The sequence below is a fragment of the Colletotrichum higginsianum genome, chromosome 5 (assembly GCF_001672515.1).
Source record: "Colletotrichum higginsianum IMI 349063 chromosome 5, whole genome shotgun sequence".
Lineage (NCBI taxonomy): Eukaryota > Fungi > Ascomycota > Sordariomycetes > Glomerellales > Glomerellaceae > Colletotrichum > Colletotrichum higginsianum.
This window is the reverse complement of record NC_030958.1, coordinates 429,516-451,289: the sequence shown is the minus strand read 5'-3', so window position 1 is coordinate 451,289 and position 21,774 is coordinate 429,516. Positions and strand designations below refer to the sequence as shown.

At 57.4% G+C, this 21,774-nt stretch overlaps 10 protein-coding genes across 10 annotated transcripts; 4 read left to right on the top strand and 6 right to left on the bottom strand.

The window, feature by feature from the left end:
* Positions 1–34: 34 nt before the first annotated feature.
* CH63R_07076 (uncharacterized protein) lies at positions 35–229 on the bottom strand (the record flags this gene model as incomplete). Its single annotated transcript, XM_018302051.1, has 1 exon — positions 35–229. One exon carries the CDS (start codon positions 227–229, stop codon positions 35–37), a length of 195 nt encoding a protein of 64 aa, XP_018156829.1.
* A 326-nt stretch (positions 230–555) lies between these two features.
* Positions 556–1,009, top strand: CH63R_07075 (uncharacterized protein; the record flags this gene model as incomplete). The annotated part of the gene is made up of 2 exons (XM_018302050.1): positions 556–612; positions 665–1,009. 2 exons carry the CDS (start codon positions 556–558, stop codon positions 1,007–1,009), a joined length of 402 nt encoding a protein of 133 aa, XP_018156828.1.
* A 261-nt stretch (positions 1,010–1,270) lies between these two features.
* Positions 1,271–1,465, bottom strand: CH63R_07074 (uncharacterized protein; the record flags this gene model as incomplete). The annotated part of the gene is made up of 1 exon (XM_018302049.1): positions 1,271–1,465. The coding sequence occupies one exon, from the start codon at positions 1,463–1,465 to the stop codon at positions 1,271–1,273; it is 195 nt and encodes a 64-aa protein (XP_018156827.1).
* Positions 1,466–2,084: 619 nt separating this feature from the next.
* Positions 2,085–3,817, bottom strand: CH63R_07073 (TLC domain-containing protein; the record flags this gene model as incomplete). The annotated part of the gene is made up of 4 exons (XM_018302048.1): positions 2,085–2,690; positions 2,741–3,028; positions 3,094–3,407; positions 3,580–3,817. The coding sequence occupies 4 exons, from the start codon at positions 3,815–3,817 to the stop codon at positions 2,085–2,087; spliced, it is 1,446 nt and encodes a 481-aa protein (XP_018156826.1).
* A 3,903-nt stretch (positions 3,818–7,720) lies between these two features.
* On the top strand, positions 7,721–8,729 carry CH63R_07072 (Bax inhibitor family protein; the record flags this gene model as incomplete). Its single annotated transcript, XM_018302047.1, has 3 exons — positions 7,721–7,894; positions 7,993–8,166; positions 8,238–8,729. 3 exons carry the CDS (start codon positions 7,721–7,723, stop codon positions 8,727–8,729), a joined length of 840 nt encoding a protein of 279 aa, XP_018156825.1.
* A 737-nt stretch (positions 8,730–9,466) lies between these two features.
* Positions 9,467–10,919, bottom strand: CH63R_07071 (Septin; the record flags this gene model as incomplete). The annotated part of the gene is made up of 5 exons (XM_018302046.1): positions 9,467–9,713; positions 9,786–10,253; positions 10,308–10,596; positions 10,653–10,769; positions 10,847–10,919. 5 exons carry the CDS (start codon positions 10,917–10,919, stop codon positions 9,467–9,469), a joined length of 1,194 nt encoding a protein of 397 aa, XP_018156824.1.
* A 1,609-nt stretch (positions 10,920–12,528) lies between these two features.
* On the top strand, positions 12,529–13,870 carry CH63R_07070 (WD repeat domain-containing phosphoinositide-interacting protein 4; the record flags this gene model as incomplete). The annotated part of the gene is made up of 3 exons (XM_018302045.1): positions 12,529–12,637; positions 12,791–12,888; positions 12,941–13,870. 3 exons carry the CDS (start codon positions 12,529–12,531, stop codon positions 13,868–13,870), a joined length of 1,137 nt encoding a protein of 378 aa, XP_018156823.1.
* Positions 13,871–14,072: 202 nt separating this feature from the next.
* Positions 14,073–15,135, bottom strand: CH63R_07069 (U2 snRNP component IST3; the record flags this gene model as incomplete). The annotated part of the gene is made up of 2 exons (XM_018302044.1): positions 14,073–15,018; positions 15,080–15,135. 2 exons carry the CDS (start codon positions 15,133–15,135, stop codon positions 14,073–14,075), a joined length of 1,002 nt encoding a protein of 333 aa, XP_018156822.1.
* Positions 15,136–15,825: 690 nt separating this feature from the next.
* On the top strand, positions 15,826–17,682 carry CH63R_07068 (Dynein light intermediate chain; the record flags this gene model as incomplete). The annotated part of the gene is made up of 5 exons (XM_018302043.1): positions 15,826–16,132; positions 16,183–16,565; positions 16,618–16,711; positions 16,777–17,450; positions 17,521–17,682. The coding sequence occupies 5 exons, from the start codon at positions 15,826–15,828 to the stop codon at positions 17,680–17,682; spliced, it is 1,620 nt and encodes a 539-aa protein (XP_018156821.1).
* A 945-nt stretch (positions 17,683–18,627) lies between these two features.
* CH63R_07067 (Duf255 domain protein) lies at positions 18,628–21,216 on the bottom strand (the record flags this gene model as incomplete). The annotated part of the gene is made up of 3 exons (XM_018302042.1): positions 18,628–19,187; positions 19,266–20,876; positions 20,961–21,216. 3 exons carry the CDS (start codon positions 21,214–21,216, stop codon positions 18,628–18,630), a joined length of 2,427 nt encoding a protein of 808 aa, XP_018156820.1.
* Between the last annotated feature and the right edge of the window lie 558 nt (positions 21,217–21,774).

Here is a 21,774-nt window from a genome sequence, read left to right as displayed (position 1 = left end):
TGAGGTGCCAACTACTCAGCATGGTTCGAGACGACTACCCGAGAATGACCATCGTGGAAGTCATCAAGCCGAGGCCAACGGGGCCTTCTACGCGGATCCAAAGACCAACAAAAGAGTGCAGCTCAACGTTCGGCCGGACATCGCTTACGGCCTCAAGATGGCCGGCCGGGTACGGATCCCAACTGTAAGCGCTGCGGAACCGGGCCCTCAGTACTCGAGCATTCGCCATCATGGAGTTCAAGGCGAAAGGGGATGTTCGCCGGCTTCGTCAAAGACCTCCAGAAAGATCTCGTATACAACTATACCCTCCGCGGCCGTCCTCATCGCGAAGGACTAATTCCAATTTTACCGCCCACCTTTTAAACCTTCTTGCAGAAAAAGAATCCTTCCTTCTTCACAACCAGACGCGAAGTACGCGTCGAACAACATCTTCACCTATTTCAAAACTCCACGATAATCTCGGACGTCTTAGCCACCTGACCATAACTCACCACAACTGAAAGCTGCTTCTTAGCTTTCCTTTCCGATCAGCAGCATTGCACCGCTATCGTCGACATGAGCCAAGTTATCTCTGTGGCCGAAGAGCCTTGGATCAACGATATCCTCTTAGGAGTAGGTCCTTTACATCCAACTTGCACTCTATGCTAATATCCTTTCTTACCAGGTCTACGACATCATGCTGGAGAAGATCAGAAACCGCCCTGTTGAGGTGCAGTACCAGGCCATAATTACTCTGCGCGACGCAGCCGCCACCATAGCCAGTAACATCGCCAAATCCAACTCTGGTCTTGTCTCAATGACTAAATCATCGTCCGAAAAGGAGCCTGCCGACTTCGCCGCGGACGTTGAGGCCTCTGACTTGACGACCAGCGTCAACGACTACTATGACACCAATAAGGCGCCGGTAAACGGCATGATCCCTGGAAGCATGGTTCCGATGCTTGGCAACACCTGGACAGCATACCGAAGAGCCGCTTCGTTAAGGCATACTGCGGGGTTGACTCTGTGAAGACTCAACACCCTCGTTGGCACTGATTGGAAGGTCACCTATCGTCTGGCCTCAAACCGAAAGTGTACCTGCGGGCTAATTTCCACTTCCCTTGGGGTAGGTGTTCAATGAAGAGCAAAGATGGTACAGCCCACGACAAACCCGGGCCAACACAGCTGCGAACAGCTGCACTTTCGGGCCGTTCAACATCACGATTACTCCCTTCCCCTTGAGACCAACACTGTTCGCCCATAAATACGTTCAATGCCAAAGACAGGCATTTCAGATTGCCCAACCCCAGGGCCAACAAACCCGGGGTACTGATGTCGTGTTACTCGGCCTGGCCCGGCCAGCCTGGATGTCGGCGATGGCGTTCTCGAACATGTCATCATCAAGGGCGGCGAATGCATTACCCTCGTCGACATCCTGGAGAATGATGATATGAAAGTCGAAAGCGGCCAACATGCCCTCGGGCATGGTGACGACGCGCACCCAGCGACTACAGCAACAACCCCAACATCAATTTCAGCTCACCACAACAAATATCGAGGCAGAGAGCAGGAAGACATGGCAATTCTCTTTCTCAGCCCCCTCCTGTCAAATGAAACTCAATGTCTGTATTCCTTGACTATCGAAGAGCTCGGCCGCAACAGATCATCATACAAGAGCCGCCCTCGAGAAGTCGATTCGGGACTACACACTGAGCAAGCACATTAGGATTTCCATCATCAACTCAAAAATTCTTTTCATTCATTTCTTAGACCAAGTCCAACTCGGCAAAATCCCTACGGAGACGTGAGATGTCACCCTTTTTCTCGACCTCGTCTTTTCTTCTTCTTAACCCCACGGGTTCTCTTCTTCTCGCAAACGCAAAAAGTCAAATGTCATCTATGCCTGTGTGTGCCCGCCATCCAGGCGTGCACTATGCTCTAGCAAAGTACGTGAAAATGTGGCGCCGCAGTCTTTCCCGACCATGTGGACCATTTCTGTTAACTCCTCTCCCGTTCCCCTATACATCAGCTCGTTGTATACACCGGACCACCACCCGCCCGGATTGGAATCGTTGTATCGTTGGGGCGGCTTCCAGTCCTCAGATTTAGTCGACCTGCTTCTCGCAGCCGATTCTACCAAGCAGCTCTTTGCGATCGCTGTGGCCCGGCAGACTGACGCCCGAGGAGCTTGCCTGCCTCTTTATGCCCGTTCTCCGCTCCCAGCTCTTGAGGTCGATGTCCTCAACGCCAACCTCCTCCTCCAGAGCCTGCGCCTCCTCGTAGACGTAGTCTTCCTCCTCCTCGCCCTCGCCCTCATCGTCACTGCGGGTGTCCTCGGCGTTTCCGCCGCGAAGGACCTTCATGACAACACGCAGAATCATAAAGAACCATCCAATGGTAATGACCTGCAGAACAAGAAGAGCGGAGAGGAAGGACCAGCGGATGGTGGAGTTCCAGCATACGATGCCGTCCGTCTTGTAGAAAGGCTCCAGCATCCAGCTCTTGCCTTCGGGGATGGGCAGCGGTCCGTCCAGGTTGGGGTGTTGGCCGGTGTAGCACGAGTCGGGGATCTCCTCGGGGATGTGGGTGTGGATGGACCAGCACACCATCAGGTAGAAGACGTGGCGGGCCACCAACCACGACAGGACAAAGGCGCCGAACATGAAGTCGCAGAGAGTGTTCAGCCCGACGTACTTGAGGCACTTGGCGAGCTGTGTGCGGTTAGCGGATGCAGAATGAAATGTGGAAGACTGTAACATACAGGGAAGAAGAGATCAACAACATCCATGAGAACAAGAATGAGGTTTCCGACGCGGGTCTGGTGATAGCTGTAGCAGGCGGAGATCAGGGTGCAGGTGATGATGTGGTGGGTGAACATCTGCCAGTGGTCCTTGCGACGCTCCTCAATGTTGATGACAAGAATCTGCTGCAGCCAGAAAGCCCACTGCGCGAGGATGTAGAACTTGGTCAGGCCGGAAAGCTCACGCTGGGGCCAGTTCGTCCACAGCTCGCGGAGGTTCAGCCAGTAGGGAGACGACTTGTAGATGTACTGAATGGCCCGTTCCGTCAGCGATCAACACCAAAAGGCTCTCGAGAACTCCCATGAGGACTTACCATGCCCAGGGGCCAGAAAACCATGTAGTAAATCAGCAGCCAGGCCTGCTCGCTGAAGCGGGTGAGGTCCTTGCGCTTCTTGATGCCCCAACCCTTGGCCAAGGGTGCCAGCACGTATTCCATGGTGGCGGCGCGCAGGCCGGTGAAGAGGACGATGCAGAAGGCGAGGAGACTCGAGTCACCGAGGCCGGCGCCATACAGGCCAGTTTCTTGGTTGTAGTAGGACAGAGTGAAGAACTTGACCGTGTGAGGCTGCGCCTTTGGGATGAAGAAGTGGGCGAGAAAGAGGAGGGCCAGGAGGTTGAAAGAGAGGCCTGTCGACGTGACATGTTAGCTAGATCCAAGATTAAACAAAGCGTGGGTAACTGTCTCTCTGTGATGGCTGCTGCCGTGTCACACAGGAGAGCTCCCGGTGTGGCTTGAAGAAGACGAGTGTGGGGTAGAGGGGAGCAGGTTGAGAAAGAGGCAGTACACAAGACAACGTACCGACTTGGTTCTCAACCATCCAGCGGCTCAGCATCTTCCAGGCGCTGTCGTCTGTCCTCCTGACTCTTCGGATAAGCACAACGTTGACGTTGTTGTGGCCTTGCTGGTAGAGGGGGCCGTTCATCAGCTTTAGCTGCTTGGTGCTGGCATTCCGCTGGATCTGGGGGCCGGAGGAGCTGGTCCTCACGGGCTTCTCGAATGTTGGCGACGAGGCCTCGTTGCTGGCGGTGTCGCTCATGGCGGGCGACGGAGCTCCAATTGGAACTCAATGCAAAGACGGAAGAGAGCGGCGACTCGCAATTGAGGTCGGGAGGGAGGCCGCGATGCTTGGCGACGGCTGCGTCGTGGTTCAGGACGTTGGTGTTCGCCGGGTGTCAGTCTAGTCCACAACCTCGGGTACGGAGCGCGATAACGAAAGACGCTCGCTATCTAGGCGTGGTCGAGCGGGAGGGTGCGGAGGACGCAGACACGGGTCTCTTGATAATTCCGCAGAGCGCGAGAGGTCGTCACGGGCGCTCGTGGGTTCGTAGTCGAGGGGAGAGGAGGGGAGGAGAGGGGGGGGGGGGGAGAAACGAACGTCCTATGCGGATTTAGGGAGGTTGAAGATGGAGAGGATTGAAGTGGAAGTGGAAGGGCAACGTCGCACAGAATGGACAACAACAGCAGGATGGACAGGTCCGGACGGTACAGGGATTGTGCGGTACCGTATACAGTTTTGGTGGCGCCCAAGGTACCCAGAGGTAAGCCAAGGCCTGGGTCAGGATCTGCTCTGTTGCTCCAGAAGGTGCTGGGATTGCTGGGATTAGGAGTGCAGCAGATGCGCTCCGTGTGGATGTGAATGTGGATGCGGGTGTGGTGGTGGTGGTGTGGGCTGAGGCGGCGCTTTCCAGGTCTCTTCTACTCAGAGATGGTGCTACTACTTGTGCATGTGCGGTGGTTTGTGGAGAGGCGGAGGGAGAGGAAGAGTCAAGACTTTGAAGAGAGTTGCTTTGGATGAGGAAGTGCAAGTGGAAGCGGATCAGGAAGAAGAGCGACAGTGGCTGGGGGTAGTAGACTTTGGGAACTTCTAGATACCTGTTTGGACAGTTCAATGTCCCACAGCTTAGGGGGAACACGCTTTGCCTAACAGAAAACTTTTGGGATCGAACCAGAAATTGGCAGCGTATAAACGCGTAAAGCGTAGCGAGGTACCAGTCACTCGTCTTGAAAAAGAAATAGGAAAAAAAGGACACGCCCCACTCACTCACTCTTTCCTTTGCGTCCACAGTCCCCCAGGGGGACAGATGATTTGGGGAGTGTACCGGAGAATGGCCAAGTCACTTTCGCTGGGCTGATTTAGGGGAGGCAGAGAGAGGGGACGAAGAAGAGGAAAGAGGAGGGGTGGGTGACCTTCAACGGGCACCAAGCATTCTCTCTCTCTCTATCTCTCTCTCTCTCGCAGTCCGTCTATCGTAGCGCATTACGGATACCGATCGAAACACCCCAAAGGTCCATCAAAGGCGGTGAGCGAGCCGCCCAGGACGACGACGAAAAAAGACATTTGGCCTGCCACCCACCAGGACTCGGGACATGGAAGGGGCACGAAAAAAGGGACGCTGGACATGGAAAGGGATGTGGGCAGGGCCACTCGAGGCAAGGACGGAACTTGGAAGATGGACAGGGGTCGGGCCAATGACAGCCTCAGGGTTCTCCATGCCCTGGTCCGAGGCGGTCGGTACGTACTCCGGTAGCAGCATGGAAGGGGGCCCAAGTGGTGGTGGTGGTGGTGGTTATAGTTGGTGGGGGACCCCTTATCCCGTTCAAGTTTGCTGCAGATGGAATTGGACGGAGCTTTAAATTGTGAAAAGAAGATGGCCCGGGGAGCCAACAACCCATGCATCCTTAGTTCAAAATGTCCCATGGATGAGGTGGCAGGTGCTTTGGTGAAGCCATCTCCGAGGCTGAGGTGCTGAAAGCTGAGAGTCCGACAGCACAGGGTATAGCTATGACAGTGAGTGTGAGAATGAGAGTCAGGTTGAGAGTGAAGGTGAGAGTGACAAACAGAAGCGAGAGAGGGAAGAGAGGGGGGAACAAGAAGGGAGCGGGCCCCTCCCGCCCTCAACAAGTTTCAACAGTGTCGAGCCATTGCTCCAATTGGGTTGCTCTAGTTTGTTCGCTCCTCTCCTCGTTTCCGTGGAATTAATTGGCCTCTGTCGTCTTTGGGGTTTGGATTGCTAGAGGTGCGCAGTGGCTCGCCTCCAACAAGCCATTTGGCAAAGCTGCATGCAACTCAGATTGTGTGCGTGTGTGTGGTGGCATCGACAATCTTCATCTTGCAACCTGCACCATCTTTAAAATGAAGTGATTTGCCCACCCTAGCCTCTTATCGACGGTTTGGTGTATATGGCGCTCCCTGTCAATCATGCCATCACTCTCTTGCCATTGTCCTTTTTTCCCCCTTCTCTCTCTCCCTCTCTTCCCCTCCGACCAAGTCCCATCGTGTACTGGATCTGCAGGCTTCTTTCTGGCTTCCTGTCCTCATATTTTCCTTTACCCTCAGACCCCCTCTCTACCCCTATTTTCCTCTCATCTGTGCGGCCAACAATGACAAAAAAAAAGGCACGCAGCATCAACAAACGTCTCCTGCGTCCTTGACACCGCCTGGACTCCCGACGCCTGGGCCAAGGAAATCCGCCCCGTACCTGGCGAGGGGGGGGGGTCAGGTACCGCTACACCCACACACCCACAGCCTCCTAGCACCCCCCTCCCCCCATCACACGCTACCTACAATGGCGACATGCAGCTCTCAGCTTTCGCTGTGTACGGAGTAAAAAAAGCTCGCACCGAGAACGAGGCCGCCGCTCGCCGGCCATGTGGCTGCTTCCTGTCAGAAGGCTGCTTGTACATCTTCGAGAAAACATACTTGCGCATCGATCGAGGGGGGGGGGGGGGGGGTCACGACCGCACTCCGCGCGTGTCCGATGCACCCTGATCTCTTGCATCGTTTTGTCATGGCCGACGGATCTTGACCGCTCGCTGTCCGTTGAAGATTCCGTCATCAGCCAGCATGCGGCCGACACGGTCACCAAGCCCGAGTAGGTATCCGGTACCACAGACAAAAAGGTACACACGCACACACATACGATACATGATGTTCACGCACATTTCACGCCCGCGTATCCGTGATGCGAGGCGACGTCGTAAAACAGACGACGGTCAGACCCTTGCCCTTCTCAGGAAACACGCCTGCTCTCTCACGTCCGTCTTCCCGTCCTCCGTGCCGTGTCCACCACTTGTTCCGTGCAGCAATCTAGAAAAGAAAAAGGGAAAACTTGGTACTTGTCAACTCGACACTCAGTGTTTCATCCCATCTGGTCGAGTGTCGTCGACGCTGGTCGGAATAATCGACCAGCCGGCCGACCGACCAAAAGACTCGACCGCTTCTTGCCCCCAAGTCGCAATGTACTTACAACGAGCGATGTTGTTGCAGAAGAGAGTTGCCGACATCAGACCACGCGTTTGCCAAGCCTGCGGCCACTCAACCAGCATCGCCAGAGCCGAGAGGCGACTCAAGGCAGATCAACAAAGTACGGATAACCCTGGTGTCCGTCGTTAGTGTTTGCGCTTGCTGCCAAGTCCATCCAGGAACAGCACCCAAGGATCCAGGGAGGTGCCAGATGCTCTGCGCCCATTACAGTATTAATATGCTAAAGAGCATACTGATTCGCTACTCATATAATGTAGCATCCTAAGAGGTGTATGCGCTAAGAAGAATGGAACTTGAAGGATGTCTCCCGTGGATTCTGCAAGCCCCCTTTACAATCACATGACCCCACTTGCGCCACATGCTACCCCAGACTCAGCCACAAAAAGCTGTTGGTCATGTAAGCAAAAAGCAGTGACCGTTCGCAGCACCCGCCACCCCACATGATCCCACTCGCCCCCGTCCTGACGACACCACCTCCCACTCCGGCGCTTCCTTCAAAACTCCATAGGCATCCAACACCTTCCGAAGCCTTCGCCTGATATACCCCCTTGACGACATTCCATCTCCCGACCTTTCACACACAAAAGAGCCTCGGCACCCGACGTAGAGAAGACCCCCCAAGAAGGTCGCTCAACCCACAAACTCCACGCCGAACGACAGCAAGAAAAACGAGAGATGGCTTCGAACGCAAAGTACGCCCCGGCGCCGACCCAGGACCCCGATGAAGCCTCGAGCTACCAGGCGCCCCCCGCCTACCAGGCCGAGCCCACCGCCGCCTCCGACACGGATCGCCTCTTCGGCGGCGGCGCCCCGCGCAGCAGCGAGGACGACCTCCCGGATGACTTCAAGGTGCGTTTCCACATTGTGCCTGCCTGTCCAGCGACTCTCCAGCGACGCGAGACGTAGTCGGCGTCCAGTCCAGCCTCACTAACACCACTTGAAAACAGTTCGGCGGCTCCGTTGCAGAGGCTACGACCGACATCCGCAACCAGTTCATCCGCAAGGTCTACGCCATCCTCACCGTCCAGCTTCTCGTCACCGGCGCCGTCTCCGCCCTCAGCTTCTTCAGCGATGGCTACAAGAACTGGATCCAGGCCCACCCGGGCTTGGTCTTCGCATCCGTACGTCTCCCTTGCCCCAAGTCTCGCCTGGGACTGCGTCGATTACAATCAAACTAACTACTATCCCGCAGCTCATCGGCGCCGTGGTCATGATGCTCCTCACCTTCTGGAAACGCAAGTCCTACCCTACGAACCTCCTCTTCCTCTCTGGCTTTACCCTCATGGAGGCCTACTCCATCTCCGTCATCGTATCTTTCTACAAGGCTGGCATCGTCCTCAACGCCGTCTTCCTCACCGCTGGTATCTTCATTTTCCTCACTGCTTTCGCCTGCCAGACCAAGTACGACTTCACCTCCTGGATCCCCTACCTCGGCGGCGCCCTGTGGGGCCTCGTCCTCTTCGGCTTCATGTACATGTTCTTCCCCTACAGCTCCACCGGAGAGCTCGTCTACGGCGGCATCGCCGCCTTGATCTTCAGCGCCTACATCCTCGTCGACACCCAGCTCATCATGCGCCACCACCACGTCGAAGAGGAGATCGCCGCTGCCATCAGCCTGTACCTCGACATCATCAACCTGTTCTTGGCTATTCTGCGCATCCTGAACAGCCAACAGAACAACTAATTTGCTTGCTGTCGTTCTTGTTTCAACGGTGCCAAAGGAGTATGGACGTGGCAGGCAAGCGGTTTGGTTTGACATGGGCTTATTGCGATGTGAACTCGCTTCGATGCTGCCTAGTTCGGTGTATTGATAAGACAGGAGGAGCTTGAGTGTCACTTGGTGGTTCATAGTCTTTTGGGTTCCATTCTGCAGTGCCTCCTCCATTTATAGTAAATCGATATAATCACGTCTCATTACACACATGCAATGAAATCACATCACACACTCTGGGTCACGGTGAGACAACCCCAAAGGCTACAGAAGCGGTAAAGTAATTTGATATCTGCATTAGAAGTCCACTAATAGAAAAGAGAAATGGGGGCGTTAATGAAAGGGCTACAAAGACACGGCCGGAAAGATGCGGGCGGGTAGCGTGGTAGGGATAACAGAAACAGATTGATGAGCGGTAGGTGGTCCGCACGTCCCATGTCCCTGATGCCGGCCCCAAAGGCCTCTCGAACCACCGCCCCGAAGAACGTACACCGCCTCTTCCCGCACTCTACCCAACCGGTAGCCTCTCCCAGTCGTCGCATTCGTAGTAGACCTTTTTGGGGTTTTATCTTCGTGTCAAGAGAAACGAACTTGCATAGGGGAATAGTGTTCTTTCTCTGTCAACACAGCACGGAAACCAACGCCAGTATAGAAAATGACCAACGTCGCAGTTTCGGGGGTAACCATAAGTGGGGGCCAGAATTGGTGCATTAGTTGGCTTCGTGGTCGCCGTTGGCCTCGGCGGGGCCGCCAGCTGCTGCAGACTGTTCCCTCTGCATACGGGCCTCGATCTCGCGAAGTTGGGACTCGCGGGCCAAGAGCTCCTGACGCTTCTCGTTGATTTCGCGCTGGACCTTGATCTCGATCTCACGGAGCTTCTCCTCCTCTCGCCGCAGCTGTTCCTCCTTGAGGCGCACAGATTGGGAGGCGAGGTCCTCGGGGTTCATGGACGAGTCACTATAGCATCATCAGTATACTGCACGACATGGAGCTAAAGAGGGTTGGGGGGTGGCAAGGGAGAAAACGTACACTCCAGCACCGCCCTCAACAGACTTGCTGAGCTTCTCGGTACGGTAGTTCTCGTAGAGGAAGTCGTGGGTGATCTCCTTCAAATCAGCCAAGTGGCTGTGAAGGAGAGCAGAGCGGATAGCAAGGAAGTCGGAGTGGCGAGGGTTGTCAACCTCGACAACACCCCAGGGGTACTGGCGGGCGCGGACGGCACGGCCGCCAATCTCGACAACCTCCTCGGAACCGACAATGGCGAACGGCATCAGACCTCTCAGCTCAGCGTTCTCCTCGACAGTATCCTCATCATCCTCCTCGATATCGTAGGGGAAGTTGTAGACGGGGATGCGGTAGTGCTCGATGTCCTCCATCACAAGCTTCTTCGACTCGGCGAGCTCCGCCGGGGTCAGGGAGTCGGCGCGGCCAATAACAGGAATGACGTTGGCACGGGGGGCAAGACGCTTCATGAGCTCAATATCCAACTCGCGGAGACTGGTATTGTGTCAGTGGCAGTCCACGCAAGACGGGAACGAACAATGGGCTTACCCGTGACCGGTGGGCGTGATGAAGTAGAGCATGGCGTGAACCCGGTTGTCTCTGAAACGGGGGTTACGCTTGATACGAGACTCCTCGGCGAGAATGTCGTCGTATTGTCTCTCGAGGTAACCGACGATCTCTGCGAAGCTAGACATGCGCGTGTTAGTATCGGCGTGGGTGTTTGTTTGCATTGTTCTCGGGGCGCCATACCTGGCTTCATTGTCGATCTGGTCACCGAACCCCGGGGTGTCAACGATGGTCAGGGAGATACGGGTACCCTCCTCGTCCAGCTCTAACTCTGCAGGGTGGTCAACATTATGATTCCATATTGGATCCGACGCGGTAGTCACGCACCGACAGTGATGGGCTTGATCTTGACACCATCCTCGACAGAGGCGGCGTTGGGGTCGTCCGCCTCCTTGTGGCCGAGGACGCTCTTTCCGCAAAGCGTGTTGACAAAGGTGGTCCTTCCTGTGAGGTCGAGTGTCAGTCAACGGAACTCCGAGTTCGACTGGACGCGGGATTGTCCAGTTAAGGGGGAGACGTACCAGTGCCTGATGCTCCGCAGACCATCAAACAGAACTGGATTCCCTTCTTCACGTTCTTCTTTCTACGGATCATCTTCTACGAGGTCGAAAGCGGTCAGCAACGGCACATCTCGGGGAACGTAGATGCATTGGGGCTATGGCGGCTCCGTGGAGTCGTGGGGGAGGAATCGTCGACGGGGGCCGGAGTGGTGTAGCAGCAGTAGTGGTAGGAATAGGGAGAGAGGGTAGGCAGACGTACGACGGTGACGGGGACTCCTAGTGTAGAATGAGGTCGGTCAAGGAGTCGTCGAATACTTCAACGACTGAGGCGGCAAAATAAAAGAGTGGCGATGATATCGTGTCGAGGGTGACAGCGAGCGTCGTGTTCGTGTCGGGGTTGAAGGGGAGCAAAAGGACTGCTGGATCCCAAATGTCGTTGTTCTGGAATGGGACCTGGGGGGTCGGACGGGAGGTGCAGGTGCAGGTGCTAAAGGGGACGGGAGGGTCTTGACCGACGGCTGTTGGAAAATGCAATTTCACACAAAATGTTGCGGCAGGACGTCCCCAAGCAGCCCCCAGCCAATTGATTTGCTTGCTCCTGCGCGCCCAATTCAGGGGCCAGCAACTCCCCGGCCCACGCTCCTTTCCCCCAAGATTGGCGCTAGGCCCGACTTGGAAAGGTACAAGTAGCGGGGTATCCTCGGGCAATTTTGGGGGAAGAGAGGATGGATGACAGGTCACGAGACTGGCGAGTCTGGCTGCTTGGCCAGTGCTGAAGCTTTCCACCGCTTCTCAGACTGTCTGTAGGTGATTAGCTACCTACCTAGGAAGCGACCGTAGTGTACAGCTGGCAGCGCGTTATAACAAAACATACTTCGCGGTTCTCAGGTCGCTAGGTAGCCAGGTGGCTCCCAGCTGGCAGTGCCATTCTAACAGCTGCCACACCCTCCTGATTACCTAACTATGCATTCATCTCATCTCATCTAGGTACCAAAGACCTACGAAGGTAAGCACGGTATCTATCTATCTATCTGTACAGTTGCCGGCTGCTGCGCCTCCGTACAGTACATATATACCTTTCATGTAGCTGTACCGCAGCCCGTTGCGCGGACAGAACGGACGATACGTACCTCATTTTCACAGCATCCCAGCCTGGCTTCACTTCTCTGCTGAGACACAGCCCACGAGGTCTTGTTTGCGAACACCCGCCTCGTAGTCTTTTCCCTGCAAACCATTGCCCGTTTGAGGCTCTCTGTCTCCCTCCCTTTTCCCTCTTTCTTTGTGCCAGCACTCTGGCCGTTTGCTGATTGCATACTGTACAACTGCCAATCTCCGTTGCTTGGTTCCAGCTGCTTCCTGACTCGAGCCGCGCCCAGCTGACTCCGACCGGCCGCCCCAAAGCCTCTGCCGCTGCTAAATAGACCATCCCATCTCATATTAACATCATTGCCGACGACCACCGCCTAGCTAGACGCTCCTCTCTCCCCCGAGAGATGCACTTGTCAAGGATGATATTATAACAAACACTTTCAGAAATAGCAGAACATCGGCTTGGTCCGCCGGCCTTGCGTCCCCCCCCCCCCCCCCCCCCCCGCCTCCCAAAGCTCCCATCTCCCTTATTGCCGAGCCCCTCACTGTCACACAGGCCACAGCGTCATCAACCCGGCACGGCGACTTACAGGCACGGTGTCATCTCGGTCACTATGAACACACGCCCGCCCATAGAGACGGCGGCCTCTACGGTGGTGCTGTCCGCATCCTTTAACAGTGATGCCAGCTGCTTCTCCGTTGGCCTCAACTCGGGAATATGCAGTAAGTCGTGGTTTGAGTGGTCCGAGAAATGGGGATATGTCCCTAACAGCATGCAGTCTTCCACACCAAGTCGTGCCTTTTGAAGGCATCCAGAGGTTTGGCGCATTCTATTTTCGTATCCAACCTCAAGGACAGAGCTAAACCCTAAGCCAGACTTCAATGCCGGCATTGGCCTTGTCGAAATGATGGGTACGACCAACTACCTCGCCCTCGTCGGTGGTGGCAGGCAACCCAAGTTTAGCACCAGTAAAGTACGTACCACACGCTTCATTCCGTCAGGAGCTAGACTCATGAACTGTACAGACAATCATATGGGACGACATGAAAGGGAGAGTCGCTATAGAAATCGCCTCTCTGACCCCGGTGCGCGGCGTCCGCATCGGCCGCAACCGCATCGTCGTCGCGCTCCAGAACAGCGTCCGCGTCTACTCATTTGCTAAGCCGCCCGACCTCCAGTCAGTGTACGAGACCACGGACAACCCTCTCGGCCTTGTCGCCATGTCAGACAAGACGATTGCATTCCCGGGCAGAACAGTCGGCCAAATCCAACTTGTCGAGATCGGTACCGGCAACGTCAGCATCATCCCGGCCCACTCGTCCGCTCTCCGAGCCATCCAACTGAGCCCGGATGGCGAGCTGTTGGCCACAGCAAGTGAAATGGGCACGCTGATCAGGGTGTTCGCAACCACCAACTGTGCTCGCTTGGCCGAGCTGAGACGGGGCGTCGATCCCGCGACCATCTTCTCTCTCGGCTTCAGCCCCGAAGGCACCAAGTTGGCTTGCACGTCGGATAAGTCAACACTGCACGTCTTCGACGTGCCGCATCCCAAGAAGCCCATGACCGCGCCGACGAGTCCGACGGCGTCGCAGATGGCAGGATCGGGCATCCTCGCGGGTCGGCCAGCTGACGACGGCAAGGGGCGATGGGGTTTCTTGGGAAAGATCCCGCTGATGCCGCGCCTGTTCTCAGACGTGTACTCATTCGCGTCTGCGCCGTTTGAGGCTGGCGATGACCCGCTAGTCGGCGGACTGCCCCTGTCGGACCAGACGACGCTCGGGACGACGAGGCCCCAAAAGGGCGTCATCGGATGGATCACCGAAGACAGTCTTGTCGTCATCGGCGCCGGACAGGACGCCAGGTGGGAGAAGTTTGTGATATCCAAGGGGGACGACGGACGACGATACGTCGTGCGAGAAGGCTGGAAGAGGTATTTGGGCAGCGCGTCGTCATGAGCGCGACGGAAGGCTGTCTATCTGTTGTTTGCTGAACTCTCTTGAGAGTCGTGTGGGGTACTAGGTTCATGGCATGGCGTTTTATCTGGAGTTATCAAAGGACTAGGCAGGCATTCAGGGGTATCAGCGATAGCATCGCTTCTATTTATGAAGTAAATATCTTTTTTTCTTTTCTTTCAAAGGCGTGCTTTCTTTCCAGAGATCAAGGCGACCTGCTCCGACTCCGTCTTCTGTGCCGCCGCTCATCACCACGATCCTTGTGCCGTCCGTGATGGCGCTCTTCCGACTCGAGGCGGTCGCGATGCCGGCGCTCCCTCCGCTTGTCATCCTCCCCGTCCCGATCCCCATCCCGCCTCTCCCTTGAGCGGTCCCTGTCCCGCCGGCTCCTCTCGTCCCGTTTCGGATCTCTTTCGCGGGACTCGTCCCGCCGTCTGTGGCGCCGCGAGCTGCCCCCCTCGTCGTCCCTGCGATCTATGTCGTCCGGCGTGTCGTCGCGACGTGACCTCCTGCTCCGGTGCCTGTCCTCGTCGCGGTCAGCATCCTTCATCTCCTCGTCGCTGTCGTGTCTCCGTGACCGATGCGACCGGTGCCGGTGCTTGTGCCTCTTCTTCCTGTCCGACCTGTCGTCCCGCCGCCGCAGCGCCTCCTCGATCTCCTTCTTCTTCTCTTCGATCAGGAACCCCTTCATCGGGTCGTCCTCGTCATGGTCCCGTATCAAGAGGGCAAGCTCCCTCTCCTCGGGCAACATCGGCCGCGCCTCCTTTTCTTCCTCTTCCGACTCCTCCTCGTCCGTCTTGTCCCCGGCCTCTTGCTTCGCGACGGTCGCCCAGTCGACCTTGCCCTCGTCCATGTCCTCGTCGTCGCGGAACTTGTAGCGCGCATGGTCTACACTAATGAGTCGGTCCTTTATGGTGGCGCCGCCGAGGTTGTCGACGGCCAGATCGGTGCTGCGCTGGTCCTCGTACTTGAGCCAGCCGAAGCCCTTGGACTTGCCCGTCTCCTTGTCGCGCGCCAGCTTGAGCCAGACGGGCTCGCCGAACTGGGAGAAGACGGTGATCACGTCGCCTTCCGACATTTCGTAGGGGAGGCCGCCGAAGTATATGTAGGCCGTGTCGCGGTAGTCGACGTGCCAGGAGCCCTCGGGTGAGCTTTTTTGAGTGTCAGCGCAAGGTTCTGGGAGTGGGAGGAGAGGGCGCACCCGAGACTTACATTCCATTTTCGATTTCTTTCTTGTTCAACGCCTGAATGGCGCGAATTTTGTTCATGGTGACAAACCAGTATCGAGACGACCGTCTGCTCTGGAGCCAAAAGAATCGCCAAGCTTCAAGTGAGAAGACTGGTGGTGTTGGATGCTACTCAGTACATAGGAAACCTGCAAGGCTGAAAGAGGCTCGTCGAGCTAGCTGAAGCTCCACGGGAAAAAGGTAGCACGGTCGGTTAGTGCGTCATCTCCCCAATCCCCCTAATGCGCCCCAAAAACGACCCTTAAAATTGGCGGTTCGGTAGCGCACTGTGCCGCAATGTCACTGCACCGCATGACCAGTCAGTGGCCGGGAAAACAGCCGGTCCGGAGCCCAAACCCCCCCCCCCCCCTGCCAGTTCGATGAAGGGGCATGAGGAAGCACTGAGACTGTGAATTAGGTACTGCCTCTCAGGTCGACATGGCTATTTGTGCAAGGCGTCAATTTGAACTCTTCTTGAGATAACGTCCTTGTCTTCTTTTGCATCGCATATTTCTCTTTCGTTTTCTAGCTCTTCTGCCCCTCGAATTCCGTCGTAATCCACCCCCGCTTCTTCACTAGATACACCGCGACTCGACGCGCGTGTTTGTCTACGCATAAAGCTGTCCGTTACCTAGCAAGCCACAACCCACAACCGCCTCTCGAGCAAATCACCACTCCTCGGACACCCACAACGCTCCATTTCCATATGCGTTCGTACCGACAGAATCAAACATGACGGCAAGCGCGAATCGGGTGTCGACGTACACCTCGGCTTCCGCAGGGTCAGACGCTCGCAATGGAGAGAGGAAGGACTTGTGGAGCTCTATGCTGGACAACGTCGCCAGCGGCAAACGGTTACCCGAAAAGAATATGATCGTGCTGGGCGGGTCGCCCGAGTCGCAGCGGGAGTTTGTCGAGTCTCTGTCGCACAGCAGCGAGAAGCGAAGCCTGGACCGCCATGGCTCTAAAACGCCTCCTATCGCAAACAGCTTCGCTCTGGGCTATACCTACTACGACGTCCTGGACGCCGACCAAGAAGGTCCGTAGGGAAGGCAGGATGTCCTGGGTGCTTAAGGCTGACTTGACCAGACATCTTGGCGCGAATCTCCCTCTACATGCTGTCCACGCCAGCAGAAGCGTTCCCAAAACTTATCCAACCCCTAATCACACCCGAGTCGATACCCAACACCCTGATGGTCATACTCCTCGATTGGTCCACGCCGCATTTGTGGATGCGCCAGTTGAGGGAATGGATTCTGTTCATGCGCAGCATTCTCGAGAACTCGAGCCACGAGTGCCAAGCGACAATGGAGGAGGTCATGGTCAGTTGGCGGGACAGGGGTAGAGGCGGCGGCTCAACGAATCTCGACGGCACAGGAGCAGTTACGAGCGAAGGAGACGTCACGCTTCCACTCGGGCCCGGTGAATGGGAAGAAGGCATTGGCCTGCCGCTCTGCGTGGTCTGCCAGAATGTGAGAGGAATCGATGTCAGGGGTGAAGATGCCAATGCTAATCGTCATGCAGGCGGAGAAGATGGAAGCTTTCGAGAAAACACAAGGTTGGAAGGAGGGCGACTTTGACCAGGTGCTGCAGTATCTCCGGACAGCGCTTCTGAGACGTATGTGCATAACCCCCTTGCCCGAGGTGGAGGGACGAATAAGCTGACGAGTTGTTACACCCCAGACGGCGCATCCCTCATCTACACGACACCTAACGTTCCCTCATCCATGCCCACTCTGATTCACTCGAGTCTGGGCATCACGTCCCTACTGAAGCGGCAACCGCTGAAGCACAACGTGATTGACAGGGATAAGATCCTCGTGCCGCCGAACTGGGACTCCTGGGGCAAGATCCGTGTGCTGAGGGACGGTTTCGACGTCGAGACGACCAGCCAGGGCTGGTCGCACGACCTGCAGTCCACGTTCCCCTCGCCGGCGATGACCACCGAGGGCCTCAACACCCTCGCCAAGGCCAAGGCGGACGGCGACTACAGCGGCGAAGTGTGGTCCTCGGCGGTGGCGCCGTACGAGGACTGGATCCGCGACCTCAGCAACGCCGGCAGCGCCATCTCTTTCGCGGGCCGTGACGGGGACCCCTCGCAGCTCGAGATGTCGTCGACGGACACGCAAGAGTTTCTCGGCTCCAGTCTCCAGACCCTGGAGTCGCACCGCAGCCGGAGCAGCGACGACAAGAAGACCGACATCTCGAGGTCGAGGCTTGGCCAGCGCGCCGACGAGTCGGACTCCAGCGCCCTGCAGGCTGGAACGGACGGCAAGGTCAGCCAGCACATTGGGCCTGTGCAGTTCAATATGGGAGGCATCCAGGTGGACGCCGACGACATGGTGCAGCGGCTTAAGGTGAGTTGTCGCAATGTTTGATGTTTCTCAACTGCGTACATGAAAGCAACCGGCTGACGAGAGGCAACAGGACCGGCAGGCATTCAGTGCTGCACAGGACCCCACCACGCCACCGGCCGACGCCGCCGAGGAGAACCCGGACGAGATGGACAACGATAAGCTCCAGGCCTTCTTCAGCGGTTTGATGAACCGCAAGCAACCGGCGAACGGTAGCCCTCGTGGCGGCTCTTGAGTGGGGGGGGCGACCTGGTGTGATGGAGGGGAGAATCAGAGGACAACCTCGGTGTGCGACGGGCCGGGTCGCGATACCCGGTCAGGCCGACACCCGAGGCGTAATTCAGGCCCACAACCTCCTGAAAGTTTTCGTGCTGAAAGCAGAGAGTGTGTCATATCTGTGCCAGGAGATATGGGCCGCGAGAGTTGAAAGCGACGGAGGATGTTGCCGGGGGCGGCGCCGTGCATGTGGAAGCAGGGTGCGGAAGACGAGGCATTTGGCCGAGTCTTCGGAGCAGTTGAGTCAGGTCAAGTCAGGTCAGGTCAGGTCAGGTCGAGTCGAGTCAGTCGCTGTAGAATAGATACCCCGATTATGGCAACGGTGATGCACATTTTTTTGGAGTTTGCTTTTACGGGGACCTCCCCGAGATGTCTGTCTTCCCATTACCGCCCGCGATTCTCCCCCAATTCGACCGCAACCACGATCCAGGGGAGGGGGGGAGGGGGTTTGCCTCACCTCCCCTCGTCAACGCATCACGTCAATTCCGATGGAAGAAGCCCACAGTCACAAAACGAATAATCGAGGGGCACGGCTCGGGAAGCGTTTTGAGTGAGTCAAGTGGCCCCTAACGAGACACACACACATAGGCGGTATCTGCAAAAATTTCATGAGATTGTGAGGGCCGGCCAGTCGGGAGTTGGAAACCACTCAAGTTAAGCTACGGGACGGAGGGGGGGGGGGGGGGGGTCCAAAGTTTCATAACAAAAGCGCGTCTTTTTTTTCTCTCCCGAAGCATTGGGTACTTACGCCCGCCATAAAATTGTAAGAAAGGGAGGGAAACAAAACCTCCCCTTCCCTCTTTTCCCGCCCAACTGCCCACACAAAACATTTCGCATCAAAGCTCTACGGAAACAAACCCTAGCTTATTGGCCCTCCCGGCCCCGGCTCCGACACCGGCCCCGCTCACGCCGCATCCGCATCCGTAATGGGGCGGTAAACGCCGTTCTCGAGGCAATACGTGCCGGGCGTCCGCGCCAGCTCGCTCAGCACGGGACTTCGCCTCGCCAGCAGGTCGTCCCCGCCGCTCTTGAGAAGGATAACGTTCCTCAGCCCGCCCCTCGCCTCGAGGCTCAGCTTGCGCAGCAGCCTCTGCGTCAGCGCGTCGTCGCCGCCACCGCCGTCGCGGACAATGACCCATGTCACGCCGCCCAGGCGGGCCGTGACCACGCCCGACAGCAAGCCCGGGAACAGCCAGGGATATTGCAGGATCTCGGCCTCGAAGGCGTTGATGGACTCGCGCGCGACGGCCGTGTACGTCTCGTCGCTGAGCAAGACGCCGAGGCGGAACAGGTTCGAAACAGAGACGGCGTTGGTCGAGGGGAGCGCCGTGTCCATGCCGTCCTTGAGGCGGAGGATGGTGTGCGGCGCCGTCTCGGCCGTCGTGTAAAAAGCGCCGCAGTTGGACCGGGACGCGGCGGGTTCGGCGGCCGAGGGGCTGTCGTAAAAGATGTCGATTTGGGCCTCTGTTGATGGGTGTTAGTCAAGGTAGTTTGGGTGGGATAACGAAAGAAAGGGGGGAAGGAGGTGGGGTGGGAGCTTACTCTGAAGCTCATCGGCGAATCCTATCCATTTCTCATCCGCGGTCGCCTCGTAGAGACTAATGAGTCCCTCGATGAGGTAAGCGTAGTCTTCCGCCAGGCCCTTGGTGTCGCCGCGGCCGTCGTTCCATATCCTGTACAAGATCCTGTCCGTCTGATCCCAGAGATTGGTCCTGATGAACTCGGCTGCCCTGCTCGCGGACGCAATGGCCGCCTGGCTCCTCGTCGCATCGACGGTCGCCAAGGCCAGCCCGGCTCTCGCGAGGGCGGATATCACCAGACCATTGCGTCCCACGATCAGCTTGGTGTCGACCTCGGGCCGCACGCGCTCCTTCTCCCTGTGCGCCTTGAGCTTCTGCTTGGCTGACGACACCACCCGCTTGACTTCGTCCACCGAGATGCCGGCCTGCCGCCCAATCTCCGACACGTCCTTGACGACGCGTAGGATGTTCTCGTTCATGAACTCGTCATTGGGGTCCTGGTCGGGCTCAACGTTGCCGTGCTCGAGAACGTTCCAGTACGATGCAGCCAGCGCGGCCTCATGGTCGTCCCCGATCACCGTGTCGAACTCCCTCCGTGTCCACAGGTTGTAGGCGCCCTCTCGCATGTGCCTGTCGCCGCGCCGGTAGTACGAGTCCGCGGCCTCGCTCGAGACGTAACCGCCCTCGGGTAGGCTGATCGGGGCACTGGTGAGGTAGTCGACCAGCTCCACCACGACGTCGAAGAACTCTGCGTCCTTCTCGCCGCCGGTAGCAATCAGCCATGCGTCCAGGTAGAGACCCAGAAGCAGCGCGTTGTGTGCGATGAGCTTCTCGAAGCGAGGGACGCTCCAGTCCGCCGTAACGGAGTATCGCGCGAATCCGCAGCCTCCGACGTGGTCGCGCAGGCTGCTGTCCCGGATCTTGCGCAGTGTGAAGAGCGCCATCTCGGTGGCGTGCGCGCATTCCGTCTCGCCCACCACATCTTGGACCGGCGCGAGATAGCGCGGCAGCCGCAGGAGGAAAGACAGCTTCGGCGGGGTCGGGAACTTGGGAGCCAGGCCGAATCCGCCGTAGACGGGGTCGAAGGTCCCGGCGATGTGCGTGTAGGCCTCCTCCAACTGGTCCAGGTCGAGCTCGCTCGACACCGCGGCGGCCGTCCTGCCGGTCCCGGGAAGCTCCAGCCCCGTCTCGGATCTGCCAATCGCCGAGATCTGGGAGCCAGCGACGCCTGGCTGGACCGTGGCGGTCCCGAGAGTGCCCTCGGCTGCGAAGTCGTGGAGCTTAACCACAACCTCCCTGGCCTCCTGCCTGCACCGGCCCTCCTGCTCCCTCCAGACCTTCTGCAGCTTGCGCAGAATGGCCAGGAAGTCCAGACGCTCCTCGTCGTCAGAGCCGCCGCTGTTCGGGCCCGGGGCCGGGTAGTATGTGCCGCCGAAGACGGGTTCGAGGTCGGGGGTCAGGAAGAGGTTCAAAGGCCAGCCGCCGGATCCGCTGACGGCCTGCACGTAGTTCATGTAGATGGTGTCGAGCTCCGGACGTTCCTCGCGGTCGACGATGACGGGGATGAACGACTCGTTCAGGATGGTGGCGCATTCTCGGTGGGTGAAGCACTCGGTGGATGTAAGTCGGGAATCTGTAATGGCGGGGGGTGGTCAGCGCCCTTGCCGGAACGGACAGACGAACGGACGGACGTGTTCTCGGGCACGCGGTCGCTTACAGTGGCAGGCTTTGAAGCCGATGTGCAGGAAGATCAGCTTGTTCTCCTTCCTGGCCCTCTCGATGGCCTCGTCGTCGAGCAGCTGCCAGGCGACGCGGCCCTCGGCGTGGCTCCGCACGTAGGGGCTCTTGCTCTGGCCGACGCGGTTCACCAAAGGCGGCGCCGGCACCTGTTCATTATGCTGGGCTGCCCGCTGCGACGACTGGGGGTCGGCCTTCTCAGCGCGCGCCGCCTGCGACAGCTCGGAAGCAACCATGGTGGGAGATGATGTTAGTCCAACGACTGTCGAAGTCGTGGAAACACTTCTGGAGCTAGAGGTTGTGGTTGTGGTATGCTGGACGGGAAACACGAGATATCTCCGCAAGCGTTAAGCGGCAGGGAGGATAGAGGTTGAAGCTACCACTACGTGTTCGTGAGTCGTCAATCGGCCCGACAAATGCGTCGTGTCTGTAGTATGTATGATGCGTCGTACGGATCGGGGACGAAGCCGAGTCGAGTCATGCAGCGCGGGATTTGCGAGGACTTTCTTCCACAGAGAGAGCGAGAGAAGAAGAAGAAGAAGGAAGAAGGGAAAAGACGGAAAGGACCTGAGGCTCCCCAATGTTTTTCTTCCCTCTTTTTTTTCTGATCCTGCGGTGTGGCAGACGCTGCGACTGTGGAAACAGGCGACCCGTTAAATGCTCTTGCAGCGGCAACGTCCAAAATGCTCAAGGAAAAAGGTCGGTTGGCTTCTTTCTTCGAGGCACGCGAGACGTCACTCGTTCACTGCTGCTACAGCGGCCGAGCGGCGGTCGTTGGGTACCTGGAATATGGA